At 37.1% G+C, this 15,106-nt stretch overlaps 4 protein-coding genes across 13 annotated transcripts in view; 3 read left to right on the forward strand and 1 right to left on the reverse strand.

Annotated features, from left to right (window-relative positions):
• LOC141648448 (uncharacterized) overlaps nt 1-5,669 on the reverse strand; it is a 43,925-nt gene extending 38,256 nt beyond the window's left edge. For all 10 annotated transcript variants that reach the window (XM_074457114.1, XM_074457113.1, XM_074457119.1 and 7 more), the window contains exons 1-2: nt 5,581-5,669; nt 1,381-1,438 (exon numbers count right to left, since the gene is read on the reverse strand). The gene's annotated coding sequence lies outside the window, so the exon portion shown is untranslated. The remainder of the gene's footprint in view (nt 1-1,380; nt 1,439-5,580) is intronic.
• On the forward strand, nt 5,494-6,063 carry LOC141649963 (auxin-responsive protein SAUR21-like). Its single transcript, XM_074458627.1, has one exon. The coding sequence runs from the start codon at nt 5,494-5,496 to the stop codon at nt 5,782-5,784; it is 291 nt and encodes a 96-aa protein (XP_074314728.1). The 3' UTR covers nt 5,785-6,063.
• A 949-nt stretch (nt 6,064-7,012) lies between these two features.
• On the forward strand, nt 7,013-12,761 carry LOC141648450 (auxin-induced protein 15A-like). Its single transcript, XM_074457121.1, has one exon. It carries the CDS (start codon nt 10,685-10,687, stop codon nt 10,979-10,981), a length of 297 nt encoding a protein of 98 aa, XP_074313222.1. The 5' UTR covers nt 7,013-10,684; the 3' UTR covers nt 10,982-12,761.
• On the forward strand, nt 12,107-14,625 carry LOC141648451 (auxin-responsive protein SAUR21-like). Its single transcript, XM_074457122.1, has one exon. The coding sequence runs from the start codon at nt 12,353-12,355 to the stop codon at nt 12,641-12,643; it is 291 nt and encodes a 96-aa protein (XP_074313223.1). The 5' UTR covers nt 12,107-12,352; the 3' UTR covers nt 12,644-14,625.
• The last annotated feature ends 481 nt before the right edge of the window (nt 14,626-15,106 follow it).

Raw genomic sequence — 15,106 nt, forward strand, 5'->3', positions numbered from 1 at the left:
AAGTAAAAAAGTCAATTTCGATTCTCAAATACATTATTCATTCTAGCAATACTATAATCTTTCTTTTCATGATTACTGACATCCAGAAAGCGGCCATTATTAGCGATCAACCTCCCTTTTTTTATTTCATAATTCATACAATGCATAGCTTTGACATTAAACTAAGGAATAAACACATATTCAATACAGATCATGAAGTAACCGAAAATGGAAAGTACGCTGTAACACTACAGTATTTAAGTGCTTAAATAAACATTCATCTTTATGCAGAAGCTGTTCAATAATGTCATTAACATTATTTCCACTCCAGTCGTCCATTTGGTAAGTAGACTAGATTCCTTAGAACGGCTAATAATACGGAGTACAAGGATGTGTGAATGAGCATTAATTAGTATCAACTCTATATCAATGAGTTTCATTCGATAATGAGACTTATAACCTTACCCGATAATAACTCAAACTAAACCCGATCACACCTCTTACAAGAATTGACCTGAGTAGATAATGAACCAACCTAAAACCGACTTGAGGGTGATATTGACCTCACAAAACACAACCCGATATGACCTCATCCAGACTCACGAATAGGTACTATTATTACATAAATAAGTCAAACTTATACTAGGGTCTAGGATTGAAAATACGTTAAGATGAGTATTTGCAAGCTGAAACTAAAAGGCAAGCAAACAATCAAGATCTTTTGTCCTACTAAGTCAAATATCAGCTCTATCACAGGTTAGCAACCCGGTTAAAATAACACTTCAGACAGGTTTAATTGGCGGTAACCGTTTTCAATGTAAGCATGGTCCACCAGTGATGAGCTACAATACTACATAAAGGATAAAACTTCATATGGGTGTACTACACAGTACAGCAAATTAATAATCCAAGGATGAAGATTACATAGACATGAAATAATCTGGTAATGACACGAAACAACCATGTTGAGTCCCAATTTGATACCGACATTTAATGAAAATTGTTAGAGCAACTAACTACATCCTAGCCCACAGACTGGGAAAGAGCTAAAGAAAGAATACTCCAACATGCTGAAGAAGAATTCGGTTACAATCACCCGATGGGTGGCCTAACTATTCCGTGTAAGGAGGACGCATTTATTGATATCACAAGCGAATTGAGTTCTCACTGGAGGAACAAGTCAGGGAAATCCTATGTTGAGTTTTGAAAGACTTTTTTACCTTAGAAATAGCTAGGCTTTAGGTTCTGTGAGAAGATCGAAACTGAAACAATGTAAATATATACTGTCATTTTCCATCTTCTGATGCAAATAGGCAGCTAATCTAAGAGTTTTTGCAATTCTCTATCAGCTTTCAGCAATTTCTCCTTAAAAAAGATATATGGTCCTAAGTAACGTCGTACCTAGAGATAACCAGTGTTAAGCAGACCCTTTAACATGAGCAAATCAGTGCAAATCTACCTGAAAAAGAGACAAAAATCAGGAAATCAGTATAATATGTAAGAATAAAGGAATACAAGTACCAACTGTGCAATTCAGAAAATTTATTCTAGTTGCCTGACAACAATTTTCACGTAAGAAATTCTATTCTTCTTCCATTTCATCTAATTCCCCGCCATTTTGGATAACAGATCTAGGTGGCGATTAAGTCAAAATCCCAGATAACTTTCACATCTAAGATGTTCGCCCTTCTGGCTCCAATCTACGACATTAACACTCTAATCAATGTAAATGTATCATTTTCCATCTTCTGATGCAAATTGCAGCTAATCTAATAGTTTGTGCAATTCTTTATCAGCTTTCAGCAATTTCTCCTTACAAAGGATATATGGTTCTAAGTTAAGCCGAACCTAGAGATAACTAGTGTTAAGCCAGCCCCTTTATCATGTGGAAATCAGTATAGATCTATACGAAAAAGAGAGACATCAAGAAATAAGTATAATATGTAGGAGGATGACCATCCCTGCAATTCAAAAAAATTAATCTAATGGCCTGACATCTATTTTTCACGTAATAAATTCTACACTCTTTCACTTCATCTAATTCCCATCATTTTGGACAAAGGATCTAGATACCGACCAAGTAAAAACCTCGAAGATTTTTCACATCTAAGATGATCACATTTATGCCCCCAACCGCTACATTTACACTCTAATCTTTGATCAAACTCATGACAGCCAAAAGCCTCTAGGTTTCAAAAGTCTGCTTTCATAGTTTCAATTTTCCAACTTATTTCATCTCATCGACTCAACTTAATATCATTTGCAAACATTATAAATCATCGTATAGTATTAAGTTAAGCCCATCAATTCCTCATTGACTCAATAATTAAGGTTATATAACCAGCTGAAGAAAAACAAACAAATGATTATCTATTCGCTATTAAAAGCCTAAAATATTGATTTATAGCTTAACGAAGACGCTATACTTTAATCAGATCAATAATAAGCTAACAACTGACTAAAAAGGTGGTTAACATATAACTATATAAGCAAATTCTGTTGCCAGCCATGCGCATAACTGTTAGTCATCCATTTGATGAGTAGACCAGATTACTCTGGCCGGTGAATTATGCAAGAATATGGGTATTAGGTAGCATCCATTATCAGCAAAATGCCTTACAGACTTCCTTACAACTTGTAAAATAAAGGTGAATACGACGAAGAAGTGGAGGAATTCAGCAAGACGACAGTTCAAAAGGCACGGCCATCTACTATACAATTCATAAATCAATAATTTACTTTCATGCGCATAATATCGACTCTTTTTGGCATAACATCAACTCTTCAGTAGTACGGAAGGTTAGTTTCTAAATGACAAGTGGTCGGTATATAGTTCTTTAATTTTCCTTCTTCAAAATAAATAAAGCAGCTAGTAGATACTGACAGCAGCTTATGACTTCGTGGGCAGAATGGCACATTAGACATGTCTCGACCTGCCCCCAAAAGAAGCGTATATGGACAATGCATCTTCAAAAAATTACAATGGCCTAGTCTGCTAACCCGTCAAAAACCCACTAGCCTTTTCTTACTACTTTACTCAAGCAAGCATTTTGGTAGATAAAGATCCATGTCACTCTCTATAAGTAGCAAATGTTTATAGGGAGCATTAATGGTTCTCAGTTGCTTCTCTGAAAAAAAAAAAGTACTGAAAGTACAAAATATAGTCCTTGCCATTTCCATTGGAAGTGGTAGCATAATAAAATGGAGATGGATAAGTAGTTCTAATTTAATATACCAACAAAGAAATTTGATAAGACGACTCGTTGTAACTTGGACTTTGACGCTAGACAAGCAAGAACTTCAGGACACATTTAGCATAAATGCTGGACGCATGGACCTGTAGATGCTTGTGCTCCACAACAGATTTAAGCAACTGGGGTCACCATTATCAAATACAGCAAAGGTTCACCATTCAAGTAGGGAACTGCAAATTAGCTATACTACCTATGCTGCATTACAACTTCACATGGGTCGACTACCAACAACCCAACAAGGAAAACCCAAGGAAACGGTTTACGTAGACTCCTGAAATAAAAATGAATTATGTGGAGACCCCATTGGAAGAAATGGTTTTAAATATCGACCGAGTTATATAGGTTTTGGAGGTCACTGTACCCGTATTTAACCGCATTTTACGGCAATATTGACTGCATTTAGCGAGATTAGGCCGCGACAACCAATAAAGTGACCAAAACCGATATTTAATACTATGTTAAAAGATGGCATTTCATAGTAATTGATAACGCAACTAACTACAGCCTACTCCACAAACTGATTGGTGATGTAAGCTGAACAAATGCATGTGAGACTTCACAAGGTGGGTCCTACTGTCCTTATAACAGACTTAGAATATCTATATGCAAACTCCTATTTATAAATAGGCCCCTACTCCACCTAGAAACACACAACAATCCATCAAAGCTCTTCATTTCTCTCCCAAAAAAAAAAAAAAAAAAAAAAAATCTCATCTCTAACTTCTTTAGAAAACCATCTCACTTTCTCATCATCTTTAAAAATGTTGCGTACAAGGTTTCCTTCAATCATCTCTAATGCCAAGCAAATGCTCAAATTAAATCGACTAGACGGCAAGAATCAGAAAGGAGTTCCAAAGGGGCATATTGCAGTTTATGTAGGAGAAACTGAAATGAAGAGATTTATAGTTCCGCTATCATATCTAAGCCATCCGTCATTCCAGGACTTGCTCAGCCATGCTGAAGAAGAATTCGGTTACAATCATCCAATGGGCGGCCTAACGATTCCTTGCAAAGAGGAAGCATTCATCGATATCACAAGTCAATTGAATTGTTTTTAGAGCAAGAATATTAGGTTAGGGAGGAATCCTGACTAGTTTTGACAAAAAGAAAATGTTTGTAGTTTAACATCAGTGTACATGTATCAATTTTCACTTTCTTATACAAATATACACTTAATTCGAAGCACTTGGCAACTCTTTGCAACATTTCATCAATTTTATGGTTACCATCTATGTTCACTCTGAATCTTCTTGTTATCTCATGTACCCGTGTTTGAAACTGGGCACTTGAAAAATCTCAAAGCATGAGGGTTTTTAATAACTGGTTAGGTCTGACACCCGGGATTGACTCTTTGTCGAGAAAAATCTAAGCAGGTCCAAGTAACAGAGTTTACCATCTTAACAAACACCTAATCAATCATTAATGTAATTTGACATGACTGAGAATACGTAGTAGTAGATTAGTAGGGATAAAAAAAAAATCTAACCATGATTAGGCACAGAACCGTGTACAAAGCTACTAAAAATAATATTTACCATTCTGTATCCTAAGAGATGCAAAACTTAGCCAGACTATGATGACTTGCATATGTCATATAACCATGATTAATGCACCAAGACTAACAGTCCGGACTTTCTGTTGAGGTTAACTAATAAGCCATGACCTTGAGATCTTAATCGGGCAAGGACGTCAACGACATGTTAGGTCAGAGCATTACTATATCAATATATCAGCATGATCAGTGCATCAGCCTAATTTTGTATTACATAATTGAGAATTTAGCTAAGGCTTATTTGATAACAAATTATCTCCCCAACTACTTGCCCACCAAAGTTTCAAGTACAAACGTACATATTAACATTTGACAGATATTACCCTTTTCCAATATACGGTACTTCAATTTCCCATATCCTGGAAAGCCAACTAACATTATACTATACATAATTTTAGCGTACGGCAGTTTCGTGAGTGTCAATGGGCACATGTAAGGAGCAATAACAATACGGGTGACGTTGAATGCAACCATGTGAGTACTGATAATGGAGGTAGGGTCATTACATTATCAAAACTCAATTTGTCAATCTCCAGAATTTTAGTGCATTTGAAAGATTCAGTTCTTTACCTATATATACCGATCATCAGGTTCAAACTCTCAGGCACCTATCTAGATTCTTGAAACCATCCTTTCAAAAGTACTAAAACAGAAACTCGGAAAAACTTATTTTTTTTCTAGATTCTTAATAGTCTAATAGTTGAAACCATGGGTTTCCGATTGCCTTCAATAATCTCAAGCACAAAAGAAATATTAAGACGGTATAACAAAAACCAAGGAGTACCAAAGGGTCACCTTGCAGTATATGTGGGTGATTCCAATGAGAGCAAGAGGCGGTATATGGTGCCTCTATCTTGCTTGAGTCATCCCACGTTTCAAGAACTTCTAAGCCTTTCTGAGGAAGAGTTTGGATTTCATCATCCTACTGGTGGTCTCACAATTCCCTGCGATAAAGAAACATTCATTAATGTCATAAACTGTCAATTTACTTCCTTATGACCACGACTCTGTTGCTAGTCATTGACATTTTCTCACGTTAGCCAAACCGGATTCATTTTGGGACTAAGACTCCGTTGTTGCTGTACAATCAAAGAACAAGACTACACAATTTTGAAATAAGCTCGCTTAATGTATCAGAAATTTTTATTTGGTTCTTAGATAACATCAAGAGAACCAGATTGCTTACATATAAATATATTCATCCAACTTTGCCACTCCAATGGAGGTGTTGATTACTCAATAGATATATATATATATGAATTACATTCTTCATTTTGCAATACTCTGGTTATTAACATATTGTTTGATTTAGCAATTCTCTATCAGCCCTCATCAATTTCTCCATTTCTCCTTAAAAAAGATATATGGTCCTAAGTAACATCGTACCTAGCGATAACTAGTATTAAGGAAGACCCTTTAACATGTGCAAATCAGTTTTCGCGTAAGAAATTCTATTCTCCCACTTCATCTAATTCCCCATCATTTTGGATAACAGGTCTAGCAGCGATTAAGCCAAAATCATGAATAATTTTCACATCTAAGGTGATCGGCCTTCTGCCTCCGATCTTTCTAACCATATGTTTACACCCCAATCTTTTTGTCAAAATGTCAAATTCATGATTAGCCTAAAGCCTCGGAAAAGTGTATTTTCATGATTAGCCTAATTCCTCCATGAATCAATAATTAAGGTAATATAACCAGCGGAATACAAAAAAAAAAAAAAAAAAAAAAAAATCATTATCTATTCAAGGCTATTCCATTATCCTAAAAGCCTGAAATACTTTAATCAGATCAATAATGGACTAACAACTGACTAGAACAATGATTTAACATATAACTAAAAGCAAATACTCCTGCCCGCCATGCGCAGAAACGCGACTACTAAGCTACCAATGGAGTCGCCTATTTAATGAATAGACTAGAATCCTCAGGACGGTGAATTAGGTAGCATCCATTACCAGGAAAATGTTTTACAGAGTTGCAGACTTCATACAACTTGTAAAATAAAGGAAAACCTGACAAAGAAGCGGGGCAAGTTAGCAAGACGACAGTTTCAAAAGGCAGATCGTCTATTAGACAATTCATAAATCAATAATTTACTTCCGTGCGCATAATATCGACTCTTCAACAGTACGGAAGGTTAGTTTCAAATCATAGTAGAGGTAGGTAAGTAGGTAGCTAACTAGCTTAGCTATTAAATTTTCCTGTATCAAACTGAATAAAGTACCTTGTGAATACTGACAGCGGCTTATGGGTACTAACAACAAAATGACAAATGAAGCGGACAATGCATCTTCAAAAATTTACAACACTCCGACTGCTAAACCGTCGCAAATTCACTGGCCTTTAATTACTAACTTACCAGGGTAAGCATTTTGGTGCATAAAGATTCATGTCACTCTATAATCTATAAATACCAATTTTTTTATAAGGAAGCATTAATTAATGGTTTTCAGTTGCTTCTCTGAAAATATAGGCCTTGCAATTGTTATTGGAAATACAGCCTAATAAAGTGGAGATACATAGTAGTCCTTTCATTATACCAACAAAGAAAAATGATGAGGCGACTCATAACTTTTTTTTTTTTTTTTGGAGTTAGACTTGTTGTAACTTGGTCTTTGATGCTAGACATCCAAAGTTTCAGGACCCATTTAGCATAAATGCTGGACCTGTAAATGCATGCGTTCAACAACAGAGTTAAGCAACTGGGGTCACCATTATCAAATAGAGCAAAGGTTCACCGTTCACCATTCAAGTAGGGAACTGCAAATTAACTATAATGCCTAAATGCTGCATTACAACTTCACGTGGGTTGACTATCAACTACCCAACCAGGAAAACCCGAGAAAATGGTTTACTAAGACATGAAATTAATCTGAATTATGTAGAGTCCCCATGCTTCTTTTTATTAAGGGGTCGTTTGGTTCACTACTTAGGAATGGAATGGATTGGAATGAGAAACCATAGGAGTATGGGGTTCTAATTCCATACCTTCCAAAACATGTTTGGTTCATTAGAAAAATAAACATGAAGGAATGGAGTTTGAATCCATGGCGAGGAGGTGGGTATGGGATTCCAAGGGGTTGGGGTGGAATGAGAATCCATCAGGATTCTAACTCCATTCCAAAACACCCCAACCAAACACTAGAATGACTAGAATCCATTGCATTCCATTCCAAACCTCCCAACCAAACACCCCCTTAAAGTATCAGTCATTCGGTGCAGTTGTTGACGCAATTTTTATCTTGGATTGTTCCGAAACAGCCTCTTTGTATTGCGAGCATCAGGGTAAGACTGCGTACACCCGACCTCATTACCCGGCAATTTGCAGGAGCCCTTGAGGCACTGGGCTAGCGGTGTTGTATGTGGAGTCCCCATTGGAAGATGACATTTCATAGTCATTGTTAATGCAACTAACTACAGCCTACTCCACTAACTGAGAGGTCATATAAGCTGAACAAATGCATGTGAGCTTCCACAAGGTGGGTCCTACTGTCCTTATATCAAACTTAGAATATCTATGGGCAAATTCCTATTTATAAATAGGTCACTACTCAACCACAATAATCCATCAAAGCTCATCAGCTCTTCCACAGATAAAATTCTCTTCTCTAACTCAAGAAAACTGTCTCACTTTTTCACCATCTTTAAAAAATGTTGCGTACAAGGTTGCCTTCAATCATCTCTAATGCCAAGCAAATGCTCAAATTACATCGTATAGACGACAAGAATCAAAAGGGAGTTCCAAAGGGGCATATTGCAGTTTATGTAGGACAAACAGAAATGAAGAGATTTGTAGTTCCACTAACATATTTGAGCCATCCTTCATTTCAAGACTTGCTCAGACATGCTGAAGAAGAATTCGGTTACAATCATCCAATGGGCGGCCTAACAATTCCTTGCAAAGAGGAAGCGTTTATAGATATCACAAGTCAATTGAATTCTTTTTAGAGCAAGAAGATTAGATTAGGGAGGAATAGTCTCTAGTTTTGACAACAACAAAAACCAACGAAAATTTTTTGTAGGCTTTAGGTCTAAACAGCAGGTTTACATCAGTGTACATGTATCAATTTTCACTTTCTTAAGCAAATATACACTTAATTTGAAGGACTTGCAACTCTTTGCAACATTTCATCAATTCTATGGTTACCATTTATGTCACTCTAAATCTTCTTGTTATCTCATGTACCCGCGTTTGAAACTGGACAGTTGAAAATTCTAACTTAAGCCAAAGCATAAGGGTTTTTAATAACTAGTTGAGTCTGACACCGGGATTGCACCTTTGCGGAGTAAATCTAACCAAGTCTAAGTAACAGAGTTTACCATCTTAACTAGCACTAAATGCAGAAGTCAACGAAATCAAACGCCTAATCATTAATGTCATTAAACACAACGAAGAAGTCACGATCCTAGTCAAATTACAAGGATTAGAATACCAGGAATCGTTGCAACCGGGGATTAAAAAAAACTATATTTCCATGATTAGGCACAGAACCATGTACGAAGCTGCTAGAAATTATATCTACCATTCTGTATCTAAGAGATGCCCAACTTAGCCAGATTATGATGACTAACATATGTTATATAACCAAAATCAGCAATAACTGCATTAATGTATAAAGTCTAACAGTCTGGACTTTCAATTGAGGTGTAATTAATAAGCCATAATCTGAAATTTTAATCAAGCAAGAATGTCAACGACGCGGTACGTCAGAGCATTATTATATCAGCATTACCAGCGCATCAGTCGAATGACATAGCACATCATTGAGAAGTTAGCTAAGGAGGTTTCTTTCTTTCCTTACTTTTTATTCCCTTTTTTTATGAAAATCATTTTTGTAATCCAAATTCCAGAGGATGTTTTTATTTCTCATACACTTATTTGTCTCAAAACAATGGGTTTCTAATTCACCATGTGCTATTTTTTTTCTTTAGACGAATAGATGAGTGTATTACAGGGACATCAAGGGAGTGACGCATTGACGTCCAAATAGAAAGGAATTAGAGAAACGAAATATCAACTTCTTACACTCTCATGCATAACACTAGACGTCAAGTGTACAACAGCAAACCTTAAGAAAACAACTTGACATATTGAGATACGAATATTTCCCCCCAATTAACCATCAATTCCCTTCCTTCCAATATAGCCACCAAATTTCCGAACAAACCATCCCTCATTGTCCAACAGACCAACATATATTACCATACCATGAAGGGCATGAACTTAGTTACTTCATAACACAAAGCAAATGGCATTTACAGGAGCTTTTGGATCTTTCCCTTGATCCAAAGTTTGAAATTCGCCTTACAAGTGATGATTGGTTCACCATATATAACTATATAAGTGCTTATCATAATGCAATCATCTTTCGTACTTTCATTCCACATTAATTTTTTCGAGTAAAGTAACCTTTCTCTCAAGTGGAAGCAAAGGCTTATCAGATAACAGATTATCTCCCCACTCCTTGCCCATCAAAGTTTCAAGTAGGCGTATAATATCCAGATTTGTCAGAAGTTACCCTTTTCCAATGTACGGTATTTCAATTTCCCATATCCTGGAAAGCCAACTGGCATTATACTATACATATTTTAGCGTACGGCAGTTTCGCGAAAGTCAGAGGGCACATGTAAGGGGGAATAACAATGCAAGAAGCGTTGAATGCAACCATGTTAGTCCTGATAATGGAGATGGGGTCAAAATATTATTAAAACTCTATTTGCAATATCTCCATAATTTCAGTGCACTTGAAAACTTCAGTTCTTTACCTATATATACCAATCATCAGGTTCAAACTCTCAGGCACCTATCTTGAAACCATCCATTCAAAAGCACTAAAGCAGAAACTCAGAAGAACTTATTTCTTTATAAATTCCTATTAGTCTAATAATTTATAGCATGGGTTTCCGGTTGCCATCAATGATCTCGAACACAAAAGAAATACTAAGACGGCATAACAAAAACCAAGGAGTACCAAAGGGTCACCTTGCAGTATATGTGGGTGATAACCCCGAGAGCAAGAGGAGGTATGTGGTGCCTCTGTCATACTTGAGTCATCCCACATTTCAAGAACTTCTAAGCCTTTCTGAGGAAGAGTTTGGCTTTCATCATCCTGCTGGTGGTCTCACGCTTCCCTGCGACGAAGAAACATTCATTCATGTCATGAATTGCCAACTTACTTCCTCACAAAGTTAGAAGAATGACCATCAAAGACCACTGCTCTATTGCAGTTATTGACAGTTTCTCATGATGGCCAACCCCGACTCATTTTGGGACTAAGGCTCTGTTATCGCTGTACAATCAAAGAACAAGACTACACAATTTTGACATAAGACTATATGAGTAGTTTATTTCTTAGAAATTTTTTATTTGGTTCTCAGATAACATCATGAGAACCAGATTGCCCACATGTAAATATATTCATGTAATTTTGCCACGCCAATGAAGTGGTTGAGATTACTCAATAGATATATATGAACCATATCCTTCTTTGGCAATACTCTGGTTGTTAACAGAATACGGAGTACATTGTTTGATTTTGCGCGTTAAACCTTTACAGCCAAAGGTGGATTTCATGTATAAACTTATTTTACTACATTGTAAACATGAAAAGGGATTCTCTCACTTCTCAGCAAGAGATTACTTAGAACCAATGTAAACAAAAAGTCTCTCGAACAAATGAAAACTTTCATTGTTGCTAAATTCATGGCCATCCGTCAAGAAAACAAAATTCATGTCAAGCCAACAAACATGGTGGGATTTCACCACCAGCGTTTCTATTTTACACAGAAAATTGAGGTCGTCTTTTGTTCTTCCTCCACATTCTTCCAATATCGCCTCCTAACCCTAAATATTAATATTTGTCCCTCTTTTGCAACTATTTAACTCCCCCACTGCTAACAATAACAACGAATAGAAGCAGTACTATCAGACAACAAAGCCATCAAAAGCACGATGAATAACTTTATGTAGTCAACTAGCCAGAAATACTGAAACCCCCTTCTCAGATAGATTACCTCAGAAACAAAACGCGACATCTGTAGCTATCGAATTCGAGGACGGTTGGTAAATGGTTGTTCTAATTCATAGTACAAGTTTCAGACACTAAAAGTACTCCTAGGTACTTGATGTTGCTAGATTAACAAATTCCCACATACAATAACAAAGATGAGTCATTACGACGACAGACTTTGACAAGTTGGGTCACCATTCCCAAAACTAAGAGAGATCGAAACTGGGATTTAGAGCTCAATAAAATCTCACATGGGTCTGTTGCGCGTCATTTTCCAATGTGAACATAGTAGTTATCAGTACCAATCTATTCCCTTCAGTTACATAATTGAAAGACTAAAAGAAAGATAAAGGATAGAAGAAACCCATGTTACCCTTAATGAGGTGGGACCTCCCTAACAACCAATTGTACAACCTCAACCAATTAAAAAATTGAACCTCAGTTTCTATAAATACTTTACTAACTACACCTTCCTACAGCATTGCTGAGAATAATCTTATACACTCATATCCCATATATTTTTCCTCAAAGCTACTCATATTTTTTAGCAAAAAATGTTGCGTATGCGATTGCCTTCCGTGATCTCTAATGCAAAGCAAGTTCTCAAACTACAGTCCTCCAAAAATGGGAATGGAGTCCCAAAGGGACATGTTGCGGTTTATGTTGGTGAACAAGAGATGAAAAGATACGTGGTTCCACTATCGTATTTGAGTCATCCTTCGTTTCAAGATTTACTAAGACATGCTGAAGAAGAATTCGGCTTCCATCATCCAATGGGTGGCTTAACAATTCCATGCAAAGAAGAAGCATTCATCAATCTTACTGCTGAACTAAACTCTCATTGATAAATGTATAACATCTTCAATAGCTAGAACAGTAGAATTAGAATTGTTAGGCCTAATCAGTGTACATAAACTTCTGTCTCATATTAAGAGAAATGAAAACAATTTTCGCGATTCATAATATAGTTGTGCAACAAACTTGCAGCTATCTCTACACTTGATTTCTAGAACAAGTTGTATATTCAGATAAAACTCATTGCAGGTGTTTTGTATCCTCTGACCTCTTTACATCTCTTTGAAGGTCCTAATCTCATAAATTTATCTACAATCGATTTAATGACAGTACCTTCAAAAACCTGGAAAATTAGTCATGTTGTAAAACAGAAACATCAAAACTTACTCGTTGCGCATCAGAAGAGTAATACAGCAGGAGCTCAAAACTCGGATACATACCATTATTTGATACTAGTAGTTAACTAGTCAAGTAACATAACATCATAAACAACAAGCAATCGGCATGAACTCCCATCCAATAGTGAGTCTTGTATGAGATGACCTCACATGTGATACCAACCCAAATCCTCCTAACATTGTCTTTTAATTAAAGGGTTAAACAGATTGAACTCATATGCAAAAACGTCTCATATGTACCTTTGTGCACATCAAATCAAAGACTCTTAACAATCCAATAAACATTACAGTACCACCTATTCCAGCCCAACAAAATTTGCAAGAGGATTAACTATTCTAGATGAAGGTCTTGAGGGTGCTACAAATTTGAGTTATTTTCCAAGTCAACAAATTCAACAACAATAACAACATAACCTTTAGTGAGCAACACAGAAAACTGTTGTAACAAATTCCCATAAATAGTGCAATAAGGGGGGTACGATGTACATAACCATACCCTTGTGTTGGAGCAACACAAAAACTGTTTATAAATGACCCAAAATGAAAATTGTGTAGAGAATTCCATTAAATGACGGATACTTCACATTACAAAGAACCCCCCACAACTCTAGTGAGCCATTTTGCCTTATTTCGTCATGATCCAGCACCAGAGAATGATGAGTTTTTGGCTCCACCGGAAATGGAATCTAAACCAACACGTTCTATTAACTGAAACGCCAAGGTTTTATTAAGTCAAACATAATAAAGTCTTGCAACAGCCAATTAAAAGTCTATAGTGCAGCATAATGGACCATCTCTTGTCAACTTGTAGTAGTCTAGTGCTACATAATACAGCTACGATCATTATCCAAATAACATACTACACCAAGAGTCCTCAAAAATGTCTTCTTATGCCTAAATCCAATATATGTGGTAGAAGAACACAAGCAAGAAAGCAGAGAAGAACAAACAAGGCATTAAAATCATGTGGTGGGTGAGTGACCAAAATGGGGTCAGATTTCTCAGCTTGCTACCAGAAACCCTCACATGGGTCTGTTTTTCGTCGTTGTCGCGCTGTTCAGGTGTTCCTTATCAAGCATTACATTCACCAAAAGAACACAATTTCCATCAACCTAACCTTGAATGCAGCATGCATGGTACAATCTGTTGGAGTAAATGATGCAGTAACAATGAAAAACAAGAAAATCAGAAGAGAAATAACCCGATTAGTAGTGACGTGGTATGAAGGCCACTGCCTTGAAAACTATATTCCGGTACGACCGTGGTGGCGATCAGGTAATGCCGTCAGTAGAAAAAGATTAGTGCAGCATTATACAGGTCCACTGAAATAATAGTGCAGCAATAACTCCTCCACTGAAGCATAAGTGCATCATTAGCAGCTCCACAGCAGTCCCACTGAAGCAGTCAAAAGGACTAAGCTTCTGGATACTTCAGTCCAAGGACTGTACGACCGTGGTGGCGATCAGGTAATGCCGGTAGTTCCCCAAGGATAACACTACAGTCTCCAACTCAGTTTCGCCCACTCGGAACTGTGAGACTTGGAACGACAGAAAGCTTTTACTTCACCCAGAAATTTGTAGCAGAGAAGACAAGAGAAGAAGAGATTAGAGAGAAGGGAGAGTGTTTGTTGTTATGATTATGCTGAAGAGTAATCATCTATTTATAGCAAAATAGATGAGCAGAGGAGCCTAAAAACGTCCCTCTCAATCAGTAGAAAAAGATTAGTGCAGCATTATACAGGTCCACTGAAATAATAGTGCAAAGAATAACTCCTCCATGAAGCATAAGTGCATCATTAGCAGCTCCACAGCAGTCCCATGAAGCGATCAAAAGGACTAAGCTTCGGATACTTGACCCAAAACAAACAAACGACTGCCCAAAAAGATAGGCAAAGCCCGCCGCAGCGATTGCCAAATCCCAAATCCCAAATCCCGAATCCCGAATCCCGAACCGGATCCGGCCGGGCCGGCCGGCCGGCGGGCTCGGGCTCGGGCACGGCACGCGCGCGTGTCGTGTGCAAGGAGCCGAATTAAGACTCGCAAAGCTTCCACAAAGCCTCCCACGACCCACTAGTGATATGGTAAGGAGTGTGGTCATATATAAACACAACACAAA

This window comes from Silene latifolia, chromosome 3, assembly GCF_048544455.1.
Source record: "Silene latifolia isolate original U9 population chromosome 3, ASM4854445v1, whole genome shotgun sequence".
NCBI lineage: Eukaryota > Viridiplantae > Streptophyta > Magnoliopsida > Caryophyllales > Caryophyllaceae > Silene > Silene latifolia.